Source organism: Anoplolepis gracilipes, chromosome 5 (assembly GCF_047496725.1).
Source record: "Anoplolepis gracilipes chromosome 5, ASM4749672v1, whole genome shotgun sequence".
Classification (NCBI taxonomy): Eukaryota; Metazoa; Arthropoda; class Insecta; order Hymenoptera; family Formicidae; genus Anoplolepis; species Anoplolepis gracilipes.
In genome coordinates this window covers 9,450,197-9,472,535 of record NC_132974.1, presented here as the reverse complement: position 1 = coordinate 9,472,535, position 22,339 = coordinate 9,450,197, and the positions used below count along the sequence as shown (strand labels likewise).

Sequence of the window (22,339 nt, the reverse complement as noted above, 5' to 3'; positions counted from 1 at the left end):
GATCATCGTCTCGCCGCTTCGACGCGCGTTCCGACGGCGAGCACGATGGATTCTCTCCCTCAGACTGATCAAAGCGGTTGCATGCAAGATTAGTGCAGAGAATATTGCTATTCCAGGATCTCCTTTCTGTGGGAAAGATCCCACAGAACAGATATTTATTATTGCAAAACAGTAGAAAACAGAAAAAACTAATTGTAAGTCACACAAGTGAGAAAAATATGAGAAACTATAAATTGTTTTATCTCTTTATTTATTTTACGTTTTAGAATGAGAGAATATATATTGTATTTAATTTATCATATATAATATTGAGAGAGAATATTTATATTTATACTTAAAAAATCTTGTTAAATTAATTAACGCGAGATATAATAGACGTAATAGAGGTCTGCGTAATTTTACAATGTTACGCGATAGAAAAAAAATAGAAAGGAAGTTGTTCGACATTCTAGTAACAAGATTATCGTCGAAGCCACAGCGAATTTATTAGAAATTGTTTCTATCACGAGTCAGATTGTAATATGGAACACGAAAGGCGAAAGGTGTACCTCGTCGACAATTTTTCAATGTTTTTCGCGCAGTCTGCCAACGATACCACGGCAATACATGCTTTATAGCACCGCGATAAATTACCGCGAAGTCGGTAATTATTTTGGCGTATGTGGGCAACGGAGAGACCACGCTCTCTCGGTTCGTTGCATTAACGTGCCGAGCGTTGCGATGATATTTATGAGCCCATTAAAAATCCCCGCCTAATGTCCTTCGGAACACAGAAATTTTTGCAAGAAAATAAGTTTCCAAACGATACGCAATAAAGATATGATATTGGATTCGTGTTCCGATGGTAAACCTTTCGCTGATTATCACTGCAAAATTATTGTTATTCTCGTCCCATTTTCACATGACTTGTAAACTTTATCGTTTATTATAATATAATGTGTTTTGTGATAAGAAGAGCAATTAATAAAATATATAATTGAATATAATTAAGATTACTGACAATAAACAATTACAACGATAGATATAAATGTAATCATATATATCTATATATATATATATATATATATATTAATTTTTAATATTAAACTTGATGACAGAATTTTCACAGCTATGTAATTATTTCTGTTATTTTTAATTGTATTTATTGTATTTCCTAATCTTCTTTATTTAAGAGAGCAATAGAAAAGCGCTACCTTCGATTCTTTCGTTATTTATAACAACAGAACGCCAATTAAATCCATGAAAAGCTTCGTTCGATTAATCGTTATTTCCAAGCAATTAATTTTATAGTCGCCGCAAATTAGTGCCATTATTAGATTGAGCAATAATTTTGTACTAGCGTGTCAATATTTATACAATCCTATATGGTTACATGTTTACATACACCTCAAAATTTGGAATCAATGCGAGTGACCAATTTTGTTTTGATTAAGTTAAAAATATGAATAAAAAGTGTTGGATATAAAAACTTGTCTTTATTAATTCATAATAATGAAATTTATTTACAGCAATTTCATAAAAGTCATTGTCGCAGGAATTTATGGTATTCTGAAAAAGGAGTGTATTCGATTCAGATTCCACGTCATTATGAAGCCGAGTCACAGAACCGGGAACGCGAATATAGTCTATGTGAAAGGGTACTCATTCGCAAAGCGTGCTCATCGTGGCAACGAGAAGAGCGAGAGAGCAGTTTCATGGGCTCAGCATCGTGGTTATTCGCGCGTGCACGAAAACAGTCGATGGCCACAGTGCGATAATGGAATTTAATAATGCGATATGCCTTCTCTCGCTCTCTCTCGCTCTCTCTCTCTCTCTTTTTTCTCTGTCTCTCTTTCTCTCTATTTCTCTCTCTCTCTCTCTCTCTTTCTTTCTCTCCTGTCTTGGTGCCCTTCTCTTCTCCTCGCTCCATTCTTGTCTTTCAGTTTCTCTTGCTAGCAACGATGCGGCGTGGCATCGTCGAGCAAGTACACGAGAATGTCGAGCCAAACGCGCTCATTGCCTCGGTTCGTCGGTTAATTAGCCATTAAATATCAAGCAGCCGGCGCGAGACTGCACGCAGATGGTATTTCGGATCAGTTAGAGCAGTTAGCAATGGGCAATTACGGATAATAAACAGACTGCGGCAGCGAGCGGCGCGCAGTGTCGTCGTATTGTGCGAACAGTCCGGAAAGCCGAGGTAGCGTTTGTATTGCGCGTAGAGGTGCGTAAAAATGGGAATATTATTAGACATAAAGGATCTCCAATGTGTCTAGAATTCTGATATATTTTCTTTAAATTTTTTCTAATGTAAACTAACGTTAATAGTAGCGTGAATTGATATAAAAATTGAAAGCTTGCAAAAAGGTTGATTATAAATTATAAAAGTTTAAAATTAAAAAAAGCTGTTCAAGAACAAAATATTTATTTCACGTTGATAGATCAATTTTATTAGGTGAGCTCAACTCTGATTTGAATTTGATATCCGTGCTACTCATTTGAAACAATATGTCATATTCCTTTTTGTACAAATTGAATATTAAATGATCCGTAAAAATATCCGCGCGTTTATAAACATGGAAATTCAGTATCCCGTACGATACCATTTGCGATAAACAAGTTTTTATTTGTTTCAAAAGAGGATTAATTAATCGACATGTCCAAATTTTGGGATTAACTGAATCAACCATTAGCATTAATTCTCACACACTATACGTGCGCATGTTATCTGATTATCCAAATAGAATCGTTAAATGCGAAAATCGTCCTATTTTCTCGGATTTCAATGAATATATTCGATGTCGGGCATCATTGACGTAATTCGAACAATAGATTCTGTCGTATTAATATTCTCTTTTGCAATAAATAGGTCATGTTCAAGTATAAGATAATAATAGTTATATATTTTTTATTTTAATATTAATTTTATTATTAATTATTTAAAATATAAATCTACACACACATATACACAAAAGAGAAATAAATCATACAAACTTGTAGGAATAAATAGTTATTAAATAATAAAGGCTTGAAAATTTAGAAAAAAATTTTAAGATGCAAACTCTGTCATTAGTTTCAAATTATTCTACAAATTTTTCTGATTGCTAAATTATGCCTAATCATTATTCTAATTTGTTGCAAATCATTACTAATACTTATTATGCTTACATTACTCTTTATATTTCGTTATAGGGTGTCTACTCAATCTTGTAAAAAAATCTCTGATTTTTCAGATATTTTTGTTTGAAAATTTCAAATTTAGAATATTTATTTAAAAAATTACATTGGCCGAGATATCAAATGTACAAGTATAGAGATACGCTAGTCATATTTCAATTGTTCTATCAACTTTAAATGAGATTTCGTATTATTCTAAAATAATTTTTAATTTTTAACGAGTTTTATATAAATTATAAAAATATTTTAGATTAATTATAAAAATATTTAATTATTAGCAAAGATCGAGACGCTGGTATAATATGAAATCTTATTTATGTCCAACGTCTCGGGCGATCTAATTTGTAAAACAATTAATATTTTAATAATTTTTACGCACACAACTTTTTAAAATCTGAATAAGATAAGAAATATCAAAAAAATCATTAGCAAACAAAGTAAGCGGCGTCTCAATTTGTTCCGAGTCATTTTTTTATTTAATAGCTAGAACTATTTATTTAATTTATCGAGAACACTAGAACCATTAAAAATAAAGCAAAAACTCAACAATTAATAAGTTTCCACGAAGTTAGATGTTTTACATACACGGTTGACCGTTCACAATATGAGAGCAAAATTATCAAAAAAAAAAATTTTCAAAAAAATTCCCTGATAAAATTCCATGAAACTTTTTTGATTTTTTCAGATACAAAAGAAATTCCTGATAATTCTAGGTTTTTCATGTTTTTCTAAGTAGTAGACACCCTAAAGTAGTAATTTTTTATTTGTTCATTTTAACTCTTCCTCGCTTACACATACATACACACACACACACACACACACACACACACACTGTGCACGCGCACAGAAAGAAAAAGAAAGAGTAAGAAAGAGAGAAAAGAGCAAATAACAAAACAATTTTCTTCATGTATAGATTAATATGTATATATTATATATATTATACACTCTGCTCTATATAACATCATACTTCGCATAATTACGGACAAACTATTGCAATACAGATATTAATATGTTTGTTCTTACCTTTGATAGGTTGCCTGAGGTTCACCTGATGTCACGGCGGCAGTCGTGTTTTGTGTGGCGAGTGCAAGCTTCTGCTGTCGATGCTGGAGCATCTGTCTGCTGAAGACCCCGTATCCGAAGCCATAGATTTCATCCTCCTCCTTGTCGCTGAGGCAGCTCGAGGGCTGCACAAAAATGGAGAACGTTCGCTCTTTTCCACTACCTTATACAGAGAGGGTTTTGCTTGCGAAGCAGTACGGGACTACCACTTACGTCGTAAGTAGAAAAAAGCCTCGGGGGTAGTATTAAAAACTCGTTACAGTTTGGCGGCAGTGTTGTTGTGCCGCAAAATTTTGTAAGAAAAGAGTTTGTATACAAAGATTGAGGGTCAGCCTAATCATGCCTTTTGAGGCGACAAACCCCGCCTTTTCCAAAAAAAAAAATCTTCAATTATACAGGATGTCTGTCCATAAGTGTCCGAGCAAATATCTCGCAACTAGTTGAAGTCACAAGAAAGTTTCATAAAAGAAATTTATACAGTTCTGATTCTGCTAAAAAGTACATATAAAATGATTTTTTACTCGTGACCTTTTTGAGTTTATAAGGGTCATCATCATTTTTTTCAAATAGAACTATTTTAATTTTTTTATATATAAATAGATTCCTCGCAATATTCTGCATAAAAAGTTATAAAAGTATGACCAAAAATTAAATAGTTTACGAGATATTTTATAATATAATTATGAGATATTTCATAATGTAAAATTATGTCAAATTAAAATATGAAATATTTCGTAAACTACTCAATTTTTGTCCGTCATATTTTTATAACTTTTTACGCAGAATTCTTGGGAAAAATCAATTTACATAAAAAAATTAGATTAATTCCATTTTAAAAAATAAAGATGTCTTTCATAACTTGAAAGGGTTACGAGTAAAAGAAAAATTTACAAGCACTTTCTAGCGAATTCAGAACCATATAAATTTCTTTTATTATACTTTCTTGTAACTTCAACCAGTTGTGAGATACTTACTCGGACGTATACTCTATTATAGTAGATTTTAATTTAACATAAATTTTTATAAGATATAATTAAATATTTACAAAATTGTTTTTATTTATATTTATGTAACGTAAAACTTATAAAATATGCAAACTATGAAAATATATCGAGAGATATAAAAAATTAAACACGATATTTAATGTTGTCGATTCAATTAATTGAATTAAGCAAGACAAACAATCGTTTTTGTGTGTAATCAAAGCACGACATTCCAGAAGACAAGTAAAATTTTTATTAATTTTTCAAATTGACATATTATCAATCTTTGAAGGAGTTTGACCTTAATCGTCAATCGATTGCTTGCGCTTGAAAACTCGATTAGACGTGGAGAAAGTCTAGGGTAACGAACAATAACCGATTTAAGCTGGGATCGATAGAGTCTACATGGTTAATCGCCTTAAAGCACTTTAGAAAGTTACTCATGGAAGAGCTATACGAACCCACAAATGCAAAGTGTTTGAACTTCCGTAAATCATTCTTCGCTAAATCTCTTTTTTATTAAGTACATCGTTCGAATATATAAAAAGATGCCTTTTGTAAAAAAATTGACAATATTTAAAATGCTACTTACTAAACCTAAATACTGTAATTCATATAATCTGTTCATCAAATTTTGTTATCCAAATCATTATCTTAAATACTCGATAGATGTTTATATACCTTGTTGCAAAAATTATTAACAATACGCAATTTCAGTGATATAAATACATATGTTCGTATTTTATCGACACGCAATTTATGTCTCATAAATTTATGTCTCAATTTTCCTCGTAATAAAATTGTATCTATCCATCAGAAAGGGGCACAAATGCTCGTATCGAATCAACTGGACGTTTCTTCTCTCGCGAATTCTGTCCCTTCGAAAGCAATTTGGCGAAGTGTCAAGGGAGTGGAGTAATAAGAAGAAATCGCGACGATAGACAAGCCACATACACGTTATCCTTTAACCGCATTATGCTGCGCGCGAAAGCAATAAAAAGAGAATTGACGGAGTAGGAAGGGCGGCAAATAAAAGCGAATATAAGGGATTTTGCTTACCGAGTATTTCCCGGGCACGTAAATGGGTTGTGAATGACTGGTGGTAAGCTGAGTGTTAGGCATTCTGGCAGAAGCGTTTGTTTCTCGCCGACGTAACTCCTCGAGCGGTTCCAAAACATCTCCGTAATGTGTTCTGAAGAGGTCCGCGTACCTCGAAGCGAGTCCTTCCAAGTAGCCTCTCTCGCCCTCCTGAAAAAATGTAATATCAACACCATTAGAATCCGTCGAAAACAAATGAAATAACGCAACATATGCGATGTACATTTGTATACGTAAAGAACTATATGTATTCTGCAGATATGTCGTTTTCCATATATACATATATATAGAAAGATAGGCCGCATTGTCACGGTTAATTAATTATGCGGCATGTAATTAATTGTATCTTGCATCATTTATAAAGTGCGGAAATATTCATTATCGCGGTCAATCATGCGCGGTATGTTGGCAGAGCGATGTATTGTAATACAATCAAAGGATACGTAGAATTCGGTAAATTTGCAAAAAATGACTTTTCAAAAATGATAAATTTTTAATAGTTTTTTTTTTAAGCGGAAAAAATCACTACATAAAAAAATAATACATATATTTTTTCGAATATATTGATGCAATGTCGAAAATCAATCATGTGTGCTTAAGTAGATTTGTATAAAATGTGTTTGAATAAATTCCTTCCCTTCGTGAATTAATAAATGTAAATTTTTAATACAACTGTCAGAAAATCAATTTTCGTTGAAAATGTGGAACATATTTTACAGATTAGATTAATTATTCAGCTATTTGTTAATGAAGGCTGACAAAAGCACGGAATTTTGTAATATACTGCAAATAACAAACAATAATAATAACAAACAATGTTGTTTGATTAAATAGAGTCACTGGTTAAACTGATGTAACTTTTCAAAATAGTCGAATACACACATATCACAATATATCTAACAATAAACGGAAAATCTGTATTTCGCTATCTACGATTATGTGGGAAGTTGTTAATATGCATGCCAAAATATAATATTTCTCCGCTTTTCAAATACATATAACAACCATATATTAAATTTGTTCTCTTTACCAGTACTATTGTATCTTTTCTCTCTTTCGCACGTGAATAAAACAAAATTCATGTTTATTTCTATACTCACTTTTAAAAGAAAAAAACATTTTTAAAAAATTGCAAAAAGTCTATAAATAATATGTTCCTGTAAAAAAAAAACACATTTTTATCAATACATTCATTGTATACATTTACATGTATATCAATATCGACGATGTAATAACATTAAAGCTTTTTCTACTTGATCAAGCAAATTGATGTTCACGAGAAAAATCTTCGCAGTTAACAGTACGTGTGTCTGTGTGAGTGTATATATACATATATACATTCTATTTTTCCGAATCGTACCCGGCCAACGTGCCGACGCGGGTGGTATATGATTCAACAAGGTGGCGCAAGGGCGGACGTGAGGAGAAAAAAAAAAAACCAAACGTCGGATGTACGATCTCGGAGAAAGAGAAGAAACACGGACAAGGAGAACTGGAAAAAAGCCGGAGGTAAGGATCGGCGTACGACGAAGGTTGGGTGTCACATTAATATTTCAGGATTTCAGCACTTCCGCCGACTCTCGATTCGACTCCCAGACTCGTAGTAACCGTGAAAGGGCTACGTCCTTCCCTTTTATAGCTATGAGGAGGAGGCGGAATACAGAGAGAGGAGAGAGAGACAGAGAGAGAGAGAGAGAGAAAGAGGGTGGGGGGGGGGGTCAAGGAAACGCTTTGTCTGGCGCGAGTCGCCTCCTATTTACACTTTAAGCGTCCCCATCCATCCCGCACCCGTTGCCGCCGATGTCGCTTCCGCCGGCGTTGGCTGCCGGATATTCCGCGGCTATCGCTCGCGATCGTCTTCCGGATTTAAATCCCATTTGTAAATATTCTCTTGGCGGCTGTGAGTGAATTACGCGGGAATTATGCCCGACGCGAAGAAGCGGTTCATCTTCCGCGCCCTCCCATTCCAATTTCGCGAAACGCGCCGACGGTTTTTCATGCCGCGCAGCCGAGCAGCTTCGCGACAAAATGTGCGTTTAATTCTTTGAGAGATAAATTGAAGAAAAAAAAATGTCTTTCTCTCCCTTTTTTATAACATTAATAAATAATGGCATACCAATAATATTCCACAATAAAATTACGTTTATTAATGATAGTAGTTAAAAAAGAAGGATTAGAATAAATAACAATAATTTATTATGTTCTTTACAATTGTGTATTCAGTGATGCGAAATCAGTTTGTTAAACTGTGAAACAATTATTTATTGATTTTGTTTCAAACAATTCATATAATTTTTTTTTTCAGAATATGTGTAACCTTTGTTCAACAAGATAAAAGAAGAATGGAATGTGCGTACCAAAAATGCACCCGCGTGACTAATTCTCTCGGATGTGCGACGTACGGCACATTCCGGCAATCCCGTATCCGTTTCGCACAATTATACACAGCTGTCACCAAACGCGCGTTCCATCCGTGGAAAGAATTCGCGACACGTGTGACGTCGCATTTTCCTGTTATTATAGTACGGCAGAGTAAACTGCGTGAAAAAAGATATTCGGGACAATCCGTATTGAACGTATGACATGCTTATAAAGTATGCGACTAAAATAAAATAAAACTGATATTTATAAATAAAAATTTTGATATTTTATTTTCTTTTTTTATGAATATAGATATATATATATATATATATATATATCTATAATCATAAAAAAAGAAAATAAAATAACAAAATTTTTATTTATAAATATCAGTTATATATATATAAATACAGATATATATATATATATATATATATATAAATGCATTACATTATTGATAAAATGTTAAAAATGAACAAAATTAGTCATGAATTTTTTTATGATGGATATGATTCTACAGTTTTGCAGAAAGAATATATAAGACTAATCAAGTAAAATAACTCGAATATTTTTTTCCTAAATATATGTATAATACACATGTTTTCAATATTTCCTTTAATACACTTGCAAATAATCAGGCAGTTTATTAAAATTTATTTTACATCAATCAGTCTGTAGCAAAGACACGTGACACGTAATATGCATCGGTACGCAAGATATTCAATGAATCGATGGTAATATAAAGTCATCAATTGCAGAACGTCAAACGTCAAGATTTTCATTACGATATAATCTATTCCAACGACGGTGCCATTTGTGGGGAGGAGGGGGGGGAGAGGTTAGGAAAGACATTAAGGCGAGTGTCGAAGACGCGCGAAGGATGAACGAAACGAACGGAACGAGTCATCGTTTTGCCATCTCTCCCTGCTACCCCTTAACGTGCTCGTTCCCTCGTGCCCCTTTATCGATAATCCGCGAGTATTAATTAGAATTCCAATCTTCCGATTTAATACGATGTTCCCCGCCGTTCCGCACTTTCCTCCGCAGTTCTTGTTCCAGCACCTCTTCCACTTTCTCTGCCACTCCCCCTCCTCCCCTCACTCCAATTTCTGTCCTCCGCCCCATCATTTCCCTTCGGGGGCTTAACGGTCAAACTGAAACTTTCAAATTGAGAGCGCATAAAGCGAGCGAATTTTGCACGCGCGGGCACGACTCTTTGGAACTTTATTGCATCGTAAATTAAAATTTCATCCGTGAAGGGATAATCGAGGAGTGATTAAAGCGTTCATTTTTTTCAAGAGCCGCTTGGCGAAACGTCCGCCAAATGTCCCCGCGGTCGACACAAAACTCTTTTCTGTCTCTCTTCATTTTCATGTCCCATCAAAAACTTATTCGATCGTTTATCCTCTTGCACAGAAAGATCTTTAAAGAGCTGCAACTTAAATATAATTTCTTATTGTAGAGAATTTCACGATTAATAAAGAACGCGTATGTATTTATCATTAATGATACATTTTTTGTGCCGCACCATCCGTTTTTAAATAAATATTTGTAAATAAATGAGTGATAAACAAGATAAGTATTAAAAAAATATATATATAAGCATGAACATGAGAACATGCTTCTATCACCATGTAAACTTTCAAAACTTGTTCTTTCAAGGTCTAGAGAAGAAAAATCTATCATTTTTTGTACTACGTAATTAGATAATACATAGAATTATTGGAAGGAAGAAGTCAATAGCCGATGACATTATAATTGCGATTGAACGGCAGAATACATCATTTTAACGAGCACCGGACTTTAGCAATTAACCAGGTTTTATGTATAAGGGACAATAAGATCTCTTACAGACGGCAAAAAACACTTGGCGCGCAGGTTTTTCTGCACGATCTAAGTACCCATCTCGTGGTGAGAGTTAATTCTCTCTGCTACCATTCTTTACCTGAGAGCCATTTCATTCTAACGAGCTAGCAGCACAACATTGCCAGCTGACCCGACTCGACATCGCACGGACATCCGTCGAACAACGACGACCGCCCCCTCAGCCGCTCGATGACAAGGCGCGTACCGTAATTATGTTTCGCCCTCCGTCATGGATTTTCCGTCAAATTGTATGACACATACATATTACTGTTTGAAACGCCGCTCCTTTGGCCTACAAAATTTCACGGATAATGGTAACACGTTCGGCATGATACATGACGCTGTTTCATTATTACAGCGTATATTCATATTTTATCGTTCATAAAAACGCATTCTTAGTAAAATGGAGTTACATTAGTTACAGTCATGTAAAAAGAGAATGAAAAAATCTCGAGGGAAAAAAAAAAAAAGAAATTAAATGTTAATGCGTCCCAAACGAGCATTTTACGCAATGTTTTCCACAATGTAGTGTAACTGCTATCACATGTATATTCGCATGTTAAAATTTTTCACGAAACATCGTCGACGCGATTACATATTACACGGAAATAAACGTAACGAAAAATATGCTTCGGTAACATGGGTGTCACAATTAGAGACGAGAACTTTATCGTATGAAAATTCATCTCATCTATAAAAAGGATTAAGGATGAATTGACAAATAAAGTATTAGCGTATGTGTACTTTAATCGTTGACGTTCAAAATTTTACGTTGCATCGAAAATCGTTATTCAACGATCGCCGGAAATCGAATGCGGTTCTCAAAAAGATCGCAAAAGTCGAAAGTGGCCTTCAGTTTTATTTATCTATCGTTCGCTTCCGCTCGCGGTGAATTCGCGATTCTCTCGGTTAACTTTCGTATCGTGCTCTTTCTCCTCTGTCGGAATTCAAAGTGGTCAGCGATGCGCGTGCGATCCGTCTTGCTCAAGAAGATAAAGCCCGTTAACGGATAAAAAGTAGGGAGGTGGATTGAAAAATCAAGCGCGTCCGCGTCGGTTCTCATATTTCCTTTGAAGTAGGCAAACCCACTTTCAGAGTGTTAACATTGTCGAGCGGCACAACTTTCCGGAAAATTATTTTACTCGGGGCAAAGGCAATCCCTATTGACTCGTTGCGATCGCTTCGACGAGAGATGAGAAGGAAAAGGGAACGAGAAAGGGGGAGAAGAGAATGAAGAGAGGCGATGAGAAGTAGTGAAGGAACGAAAGAAATAGAGAGGAGGGGGGAGGGAGAAGCGGTCGAACTGAGATAGAAGAGCGGAAGAAAATTGAAAAGTCAAGAAGGTTCCCCTTCTCCGACGTGCTCGTAGAGTTTAACCGCGTACTGCAAGACGAGCTTTACTCTTTCCTGCACTACTCCTTCTTTTTATATCGGTCTATTTATCCATCTATACCTTCAGTTTTCTTTCCTTTTCTCTATCACTCGAAGGAATCGTTTTCTTCCTCTTCGCGATAATCTCTCTCTCTCTCTCTCTCTCTCTCTCTTTGTTCTTTTACATCTCATCTCCCGCGACCGTGTATCGGATCGTCGCGGGCACACTTTTCTCTCGTCGATTGACTCAGTAAAGTTCATATTACTTATCGATGTGATTGCAAACAAAGTGTCCGTGTAACAATGTTCTTCCCATGAACTTTCCGATGAAAATTGCACTCGTCGAAATTATATCGTCTCTCATATCTGTAAAACTAAACGCAGAGAGTAGGAGAAGAACTCTGAATACAAAGTATTGGATATAAAATATTCACCATCGTGCAGTAGCCATTCCATCACTGACTGTTCTCGTGGCAAAATGGCATTCGTAAGCATTCGCTGTGAGAGCGAACCATTTCTCGTAGAGACGCATATCGATTTCGCATACGAACGACGCTTCTCGCCCGCTTAAAATCCGAGGCGCGAAGTAGACGGCGTTTTACGATAATTGGGCGGTACGTGGGAGCTCTCTCCAACTACTCTTCCTGCCGGGATAGAGGACGGAATTATTTTCGGGTGGTTCCTTCAGCGGGCGTTGCACCCGCCATTAGCGGAGAGCGGCCCAAGCAGCCGTCGACGTATTCATTTCCTCACCCTCATTATTTACATATACTTCATTTACTCGCTTTCACACTCTTCCACCACGCCAGCCCGCCAGCCCCGTCATTGACGAAATGTATATCCACGAAAAGCCGGGCGGACTGACAATCGAGATCTTCTCGCGCCAGTCGTTCTCTGGATTTAAGCCTGATCAAGGATCCGGTTGGCGAAGAGCAAAATCACGTACTTCTGTTTTTGAACGATCGTACGATAAAATACGAGCAAAAAGATGGACTTACTCGTTAAAAATGCGCGCTTGCTTGTCTTGAAGATTATTATCTTGCATACTATTAATGCGTGTTCTTCTCTTTTTCCTTTATTTCTTTATTGCTTTTCATTTCTCATCGATGTATTCTTCTTATATAATGGCTTACACAAGTGCACTTTTATTTGGAAATATATTGTAATTTATAAATTGTACAAGTACTCTATTGAAATGTTAAGTACCTAATTCGTTAGATAAAAATATTTATAAAAGAAAAATTAATACTTTATTGATCAAAAAAATCGAAAGTGACAATAATATTTTGTTATTTACTGTATATATTATTCGCAATAATTGTAAATATAGAAGAAAAATGCTAAAGAATTATCTCGTCGATATCCTAATTGATTAAATGAAAGAAAAACAGTTTTCGCATTTTAGACAGGAGTAGGTTGGTGAAAATAATTCTTGATGCAAATGCGCGAGGAGAGCTTGTCGGAATCACTAGACTGGGGGTTCGATAGGGCAAGCACTCCATGTTGTTTCGGTATCGCGGAACGAAGCGAAGAGAGGAAGAGAGAAACGGAATGACGGGGAGAATAGAAGCGCTAAGAGGTAAAGGTCGGCGAGTAATGCGCAGCAGACTGGTCCACGAGTGGCGGCGGCGGCGTAGTGGGTGGTTGGTATTTCGTCCCTTTTCAGACTCGGCGAAAGCCTCGACGTCAGGATTTCGGCGTCAGGCTTAAGAGCTGCCGCCTTAATCTCCGCTCGCCCGGCCAGTCCTCTATACACCGCAATCCCTCCATCGTCTTCCCCCGCGTCTTACTCTCCTTTTCAGGCACTCATCCTTCTTGCGGTGGCTGCCGTCAACTTCGCCGTCGCTGTCTTCTGCCACGGCGAAAGCTCCCGAAGCTTTTTCCTTTTTCGACTTTTATTTTCACCGTAGGACCACGGAATGTTTACGAAACCCGGAAGTTAACGGTGGTTAAGAGTAAAGACCGATGCCGCATCTTCGAAAATGGTCCGGGATTCTTTCGAGAGAAGATTGTATGGGAAGTGGCGCGTGTGAGTCGCTCGAAAAGCTCTTTCCCGCAAGCATCAATGATTGAGACGTTATTTTTATCAACATCATATTTAGCTGGCATCTTTGCTTTTTTAAAAAATATTGAATCCATCTTGATCATGTTTTACGTAAGATGTATTTTTATTTTTAGAAATTATAAATTTCGCGTTCACATTATGTATCTATATACGCGAATTTGCAAAGTGTAATATGCTGTATATATATATATATATATATATATATATATATATATATATATATATATTAAATATATGAACTAGACACAATCAATCAATGTTTAATAGTAGTCAGATTTTTCATCATCGTGCAACATCTATTTAGAAAAAAAAAAAAGTCAATTACAAATTTCTCGGGAAAGTAAATCACGAAGTGCACGGCTTCGCTGGTAAAAATTATCCTCAAATCCCTCAGCGACATCCCTCAGCACGACCGGCGAGTTACCCGGCATTCAGACAAGCGTTCGTCGAAGATCCCGACGCCCTGATCCTGCGGGAATCCTCCATCCACGTCGGCGCATACATACACGCGTACGGCGCACTTCGTTCGCCATGACGCACCGGAACAGAGCCGGCGTCACTAAATTTTAATCACAAAAATGCATTGCACATTGTGCCGACCGTTGGCTCCGAGAACGAGGGGATGGTGGACGACGCTTGTTGTCGGCGGATGGATATATCACGGGGGTAAAAAGCACCGAGTGCGAAAGGATGGCCCGACATTCGAGTGGAAGTGACTGAAAGAAACGAGAGGAACGGAGACGCAAAGAGGGGGAGCGAACGGAGGAGCGAAAAAAGAAAAATGTCAATGCAGATAGAGAGGGGAAAGGGGGAGGGGAACGATGCGACGGTGGGAAGAAGGACGACGGCGAGAGACGGAAGAACAGTGCATGCGAAAATGGATTGTAGCATTGTTAAGTGCACGAACGCGGGCCTGAAAAAGAACGCTATTGTCGGTTTAGCGTTCTTGGCGCGCGTTACTCCGCCGTTCACGTCGAGAGGGACTTTGCGGAAAAATTCTGTCGCCCCTCTTCATAGTCGCCATGCGCCTTCTTCGGCTCTGTCTCTGCTTCCTCTCTGTCCGATTTGCGCGAAACTTCCGACATACTATAAATTCCTTGACGCTTTCGTCATGCGCGACCGTTCGCTTCGTCCGTCGCGATATTAATACGGGCTAAAAGCTTGGAAACGTACACAAAATTGTGGTACATCTGTATCTGTTTTATATCTTTCCATTCTTAGAAAAAGAAAAGACCTGTCTTCTTACAACTATCCTTTATATCACGCGAATATCAGAAATTAATGATATATTATATAATATTTTTATATATAATAAAAAGGCCCATCACATACACATTTGTATTAAACGTTTATGTGCTTTCAAAAGCGCATTTTTAATCGTTTCCTTTCATAAAAACTCACGTGTGATATTTTAGATTAATACCGAACTGTAAATATTTGTATTTACTTTTATAACTAAAATTCTCGTAATAATTCTTTTATTGTTAACGATATATAAACACATAATAAACGATATAAGCACAGTGCTTGGAAATGTATATACAATTCATTTCATTCTCTTATTTTTATTTTTCTGTTCTTTTTTATTTGTTGAAATTCTCTCGTCAAATGCAAAATTGTTGTCATGTTTAATGCAGAAAGAGCTAACTGTTGATTATACTGATATTGCTTGACGTGCCAGCAAACATTCGTGAAAAGCGCAGCAAAAGTCAATTTCTCTCGCTCTCAATTTTGCGCTTATTTCGGAACAATAGGAAAATATTTGGAATTTTGCAATCAGAGTATTGTAAATTTGTTGATTCTAATCTTCATTTTTAATAATTATTATTTGTGCCCTGCCTGTCCAATATATTGTTTCCAAATATATAATTTTTTTCGTACTTTATTGTAATCAGAGAAATTTATTTTTGCAAGTAAATTCTTATTTTTGTAAATATTTCTTATTGGTTTATTCTTTTTTGCATTCTTCTGTCAAATAAAAATCACTATAGTTTCGTAAATAGGTATATCTTTTCTTTATATCTCATAATTATTACACGATGCATTTCGTACTGAAATAGCTATTTATTTAAATTATGCAATTTTATAATCCTCCTTGAAAAAAATAAACAAACAAATAAAAAAAAAGATATTAATATAGATTGCGCATCAAGCACGATTGAATGACAAGTATAAAATCTTTCCGTTGTTGCGGTGCAACTTGTGCGGAAATAAGCCTCGCGGCGTTCTAAGTACTAGCCGTACAAGTCCGCTCATTTCCGGCCGTAATCACTGAAGTAACGCTAGACCCTCGTCACATCTGGAAATAGGTATATTTCATTTATTTTCAAAGGCCGACCCTTTGAGCAATCTCTGTGGCTTGCGGCTACTGGATCGTCTCATCCACTACGCTTGGTTTTCACTCGACTGTCGGTATATGCTTGAATTACGAGCGGTACAGAGGCGGCGCAAAGAGCAAAAGGGACAAGATTTGAATTGCTAAAATGTCTTTTCTAGCCAATAAACCGTGATGCTTCTGCAAATTTTTATGTACGGAAGGAAGAAGATATACATAATACGAAATATTTGTGTCAAAACTCGTTGCTAAATTTATGTTATCCTTTATTTTCAAAGTAGAGCAAGTATACAGGTCATTTTAATATTGAATTTGATATTAAATTATTTAGCATTTTTTTTACTTTCTTTGAAAGTATATTGCATATCGTATTTATTTCATGAATGCTGCTGCGCGGAGCTGTTTTTCTCGCGTGGCTCGCATTGATTTGTACCTTACGGTGTATTGGAAACGATGGAGACGAAGTATTTTAAAACAATGGCTATTCAAGCTGTTAAGCTTGAAATAATGGGACAGAATGAATAAATATAAGCATAGCACCGACAAAGGTAATTCACGATCATCAGCGCGCTAGCGACAACGGTACCATCAAACAGCGATATAAAACGCAACGCCGACATGAACAACACGCGTGCACTTTCTATTGTGCATTTATAGCATATTGTTCATTCAGTTAAGCGTTGCACTGTAATTGCTAATACATCGCGCCAATACGTCGATCATTTAATTTGTTCTATTCACACGCAGTCTGATATAATTTTAATTTCAAAAATTAAAGCAAAAATAAGACACAATAAAAATATAATATTATAATATAAAAATAAAAAATTAATTCGAAGAAAAAAAAAAGCAAAGAATTATCAAATTTCTGTGAAATAATTAAATTATTTTAACGAATTGTTGTTAGCAATTTTTTTAAATATGATTTCTATCTCCGTTGTATTATTTATATCATAGAGAAACTCCATTTTCAAAAGTATAATTGTATCAAACATTCCTGCACAAAATGTTTATCTTGCATATCGTAATATTTTTTTAATGTCTCGAAAAAATATCACGTCACGTCCGAAAGAGAAGAGAGATTGGAAACAATGTTAATGAACCTTGCATCTGTACCGATTCATGAAAAATCACATTCAACTTTACACCGCAAATTTTCGCGCGGTTCGTTAAAAGTGCTTCTCAAAAAATAATTATATCGCGCATATGACAAACTGCGTTACGATCTCTGTAACTCGAGCTTGTCTCTCGTTTTGCGACGGGAAAAGTTTACTAACCATTAACGCATGACGACGACTCGGTAAGTCCGCGGTGTCGTATAACGATACGCTCGAGAACGTAAACTTAACTGTATCGTGAAAGGGAACGAAGAGTCATTAGAGAGAGGATTCGCGAGAGACGAGTCGGAGAAGGCAGAGAGACATTGGAGCCATTCGCGGTACCGAGCTAATAAGACGGAAAACCTAATGACGAGTACCGAGTAGTTAATTATCTGTAGACGCCACGTAATGCAAACATTAATTAATATACACAATGAAAGTAAAAGGGGAGATATACGCATGTTACGTTTGGTTGAACGAACGCAGGGGCACATATACCTACGCATTGTTCACCGCTCGATAATATCCTACACGATCGTGTCGGACACGTGCGTGTGACAAGTGAGAAAAAGAGAAGAAAGACTATAACCTGGTAAAACCACCAAGGTCAACGTAATTCACACATATTGACTTTTTTATTTCCTCAAATATTTCTCCGTGATAAAATTTAACGTGGCGAGGGAGCGAGACCGGAGTATGTGGACACTTTTCGCGTGTCACGTATGTTCGCGCTTTCATGCACTCGTCCTACCGAGTCGTATTACTCGGTTCTTTCTTTTTTTCCTCCTGACCTCCCTATCTGCCTTTGTAACCCGGACACCCGTGAGAATAATGAGAGAAACGCAGACGCCGTCTCATTAAAGAAGGCACATTCAGGTGTCAAGTTTAAAATTTTAATTAGTAAAAAACCAATCCAATTTTGCACCTCGCGTATAACCGACTATCCCTTCTTTTCCGCATTTTCTCTATCCTACCCTTTTTCTTTCGCGCCCTTGCTCTCTCGTCCGTACTCCCCGACGTGGCATAGAAAGCGACGAAAGACTGTTCAAAAGCCTCGAACGTTTCAATTAATGCAGCCGCAAGATTTTTGCTTTCAATCACGTTTTTCTTTCGCTCGAGCTTTCGTAACACTTTGCGACTTTATGCAGCAACTTTTAGCTACTTATAATGTTTTTATATGCATTTGTATCTGTCTGATTTAACGATCCATCATTTTCAGTTTTTAGATATACGTAACTTGAAAAATTAAAGATTCTCTCGCCTGCATTTAAATTTTAGAAGTACTTGAGAGATAAATATTATCTGATTAAACATATTATATAAATAAATTATATATACATATATTACGCAATGATTTATATCTTTCCTAAATATGCGTGCAAGATTAAGTCTGTCATCAAATCATAAGAGAAACATATACTATCGTTTATGAAAGATACCATCGTTTATGAAATATTAATAACGTTTATGGAAAGCGAAAAGCAGATTGTTTCTGACAAGCGTCTATTCATACCGTAAAACAAAGCAAATTGAGTCTCAAAGTGATGAAAGGAAAAGCTTGCATAATGGTGAAACATGCTTTGGCCAGCCCGTTTTAGAATATTATTAATCTTCGAACAATCCGGCACGTTATAATGACCAAAGTAATTTATAACCTACTTGAATCGCGTTTTGAAACTCGTCTAACGATAAAAATTGATTATACATGTATTGCGATAATAAAAAATATTTATCGCCTCTTTCTCCTTGTTTTTCTTTCCTCCTTAAGGATACGTAACAATTCAAAATATTTTGTCGCTCCTAAGATTTCACGAGTTATTTTGTCAATAGCTTAATTATATAATAGCAATTTACATAAATATAATTCCAATTTTGTAATTTGACCATTATGATTGGGAGTTTATTTTACGTATATGATTATTAGTAAAATCAAATTTATAACAATTACTGGTATTGTTTGTAACGATAAAAGCACGCGTAATGAATACGACTAACAAGGAACATTTTATTATATAGAATTATTTGTTGATGTAACGGTGATATGTTAATTAACATCTATGGTTAACAGTAAATGAAAATATTATATAATAATACGTACAAATTCAAAATAACACATATAAAATATATTCTAAAATAATATAAAAATTATTTAGCGCGCCTCTTTCTTAAATATTTAAATAATAAAGTTATTTAAAAATAAAGAAAAATAATAAAAGAAAGTTATTATATAATATAAAAGAATGCAGTATGTATATTTGGAATATTATATAAAGTATCATTTGTAGAATGATACAATTTATAAATTTGTGATCAAGATTTTATCGCGTATAATAAGTCTTTTTCTGTCGTTCAATTATATCATATTACTTGAAAGAGTTTATATAGATACGGTGGTTCTCGTGTAATTGAGAACTCCTAAAGAACTTCGGCCGGCTGTTTCCGACTCACGTTCAAGCACGATTCTAGATAGTTTACGATAAAAGCGCAATTGAGCTTTTTAAGTCTCTTGAGCGATCCTTCGCAACGAAATAACGCGATCGAAGCGTGTGAGAGAAGCGAATCAACGGCGGTTCTCACTCGTCGGCCGATTGTTCCACAAACGGAGCCAGCCTCCCGTCGCAGCCCTGGAAGCGACGCGCGCGCGCACGCGGTCGAGAGAAAGAGCAAGCACGAACCGGGAAAAGAGGGTGGCGGGCGATTTAAGGAAAAGTTGGGAAAATCTTGGGAATCCGATTACGAGAGAGCGAGGCTGCTGACTGGTTGGCGATCGGGGGGCAGCGGAAAGGCAACCACGCTGGCAGCCCGACGGTTCGGCGAGAAAGAAGGGTAGAGCGGAAGAGGGGCGGTCGGTGAAGTTGTAGTGCGAATCAGTTTCGGTGTCACGTAGGTATTCCGTACCACGTCTCGAGAAACCCCGTACAAGGAGAATAAGATGTGGACGATTGGATCGTACAGGGAGTATATTTCGGATTCGTCTGAACTGACAGAGAAAAAAGGCGCATGACTACGTATGCGTTGTGCGTATGTGTACGTAAACATGTGAGATAAAAAGAGATGGATATATGTACATCAAGTGGATATATAACCAAAGGTGCGATCAGATTTGGCTCAGGAAGCGAGACATATCAACCGACAGTGTACCGTATTATTCAATTTGTAGGTTGGTCCTGTTGATCGTGTAATTTAATGCCATTACTATTGCCGTCACCTTCGAATAGAATTTCTCTTCCTTGCTGGTTTTGCGGCACCAGTTTGAGACGACGGTTGTATTTACGTTCATGGGTAGATTTGCGCTCTATTCAAAATAGTGAGACAACGTCGCCGACGATGACGTTGACGGCAATGGCAATGGTTCCGGATCTTGTTGCCTTTAACGACGAGAAAATGGTAGCCGGTGATCGTGATCAACATAGCATATCGCCTGTTAAGGTTCTTATGTGCGTTAGGCAAGCTAACTTCTTACACGGTGCACGACACGTGTCCCATGAAATGTGATCGATAAGGTTTTCACAGCTGCGCTCGATGTCATGATTTATCGCGTCAATCAATAAATGTCAAATAGCGCCAATCAATAAAAGCGATTCTATTCATTGACGTGATTACCTTCAATTATGCATATTAATATGAAATGAAATTATTAATGTTGATCAATTAGAAATTATAATAGAGATATTACACATAAATTTCTATATTATATATTAGAATTATATTAACTTAATTAGAATTAATGTAAATACAAGAAAAGAAAAATCTTCTTAAAGACTAAGAGTGCTCTTTACATATTTATGTGTTAAAATTATTATTTAAAAAAAATACTTTAGAAAATATTAATTTTAAAAAATAGAATAAGATTTGTATTGAGATTTCTTTAATAAGGAAATGAACATGTGTAAAATTTTTTTATAAAAATTTAATTTAATTTACAACTCTAAGTTTGAAATTTTTATTCTAAATTAATATAGATAGTAGCATAATTAATAAACGTCTATAAATGATTAATATAACATAATTATATATCTAACCTTGAATTAAACATTGTTACGTCTGGAAGCTGTTACATGATCCTTATCTTTGTCAGACACGGTATTCACTTTATCTCATAGACATAAAGTTATCTTATCTTTACGACACACGTCAGAAGAACATGTCTGTAGCGCAATAACGAGCGGCACGACAGTGGAACGTGACGACCAAGTAGCGCGTGTCTGGGGAGACACAGGTATGTGAATTAGCCCATACATATACTTGCTCCAAACGATGTAGGATGCTGGTGTGGCAAACGCAATTCAACGCTTGTTTGACGAGCCAAGTGAATGAGCGAGCAAGAAAGAGAGAGACCGGGCGGAAAGAGAGGAAGAGAAAACGCAACGTGGAATATCTGAATGGGCTAGTCACGTGCTACGCGCGTATACTCTATGTTACTACGAGCACGTGTGCGCACATGACCAAGGCGACCTTTGAGTGACGGCTATCTGTGCGTTGCAGCAAATTGTCGTAATATTCTGCATAATTTTAGAAGAAAAAGTAATTTAATCATTTGACATAAATTGAGTTCTTTCTAATACGAATGAGTGCGTATGAAAGCTTCTCGAGATAATATATAAAATTGTATAGGTAAATATAATATCAATTTTTTAAATGAGATTAATTCTCTTATACTATGTTTATGTATCTTTTTCTAACTAACTATTTAAGACATATCTATTTTTATTAAATACGAAAGATTGTTCATTCATTTGATATTGAACGAAGATGACATTAGTGATTCTGAAAATTACTGAAGCATTAATTTCGTTGTTCTCTCTTTATCCATTAGAGGGAGAATTTTCGAGCGCGATATATGAGTGTATGACAACACGGCGTGATATTTCGCCGCGCCAGCGCGGTGAGTGCAGATACACGCAACAGTGCGCGAATGAACACAACGCTATTCAGAGTGGAAGCT

The 22,339-nt window shown here is 36.1% G+C and overlaps 1 protein-coding gene across 6 annotated transcripts in view; it reads right to left on the bottom strand.

Moving 5' to 3' along the window:
* The window catches only part of LOC140665580 (uncharacterized), a 310,049-nt gene that overhangs the window by 69,541 nt on the left and 218,169 nt on the right, over positions 1–22,339 (bottom strand). For all 6 annotated transcript variants that reach the window (XM_072891854.1, XM_072891855.1, XM_072891857.1 and 3 more), the window contains exons 2-3: positions 6,258–6,446; positions 4,177–4,340 (exon numbers count right to left, since the gene is read on the bottom strand). In XM_072891854.1, coding sequence (XP_072747955.1) covers positions 4,177–4,340; positions 6,258–6,446 — 353 coding nt within the window. The remainder of the gene's footprint in view (positions 1–4,176; positions 4,341–6,257; positions 6,447–22,339) is intronic.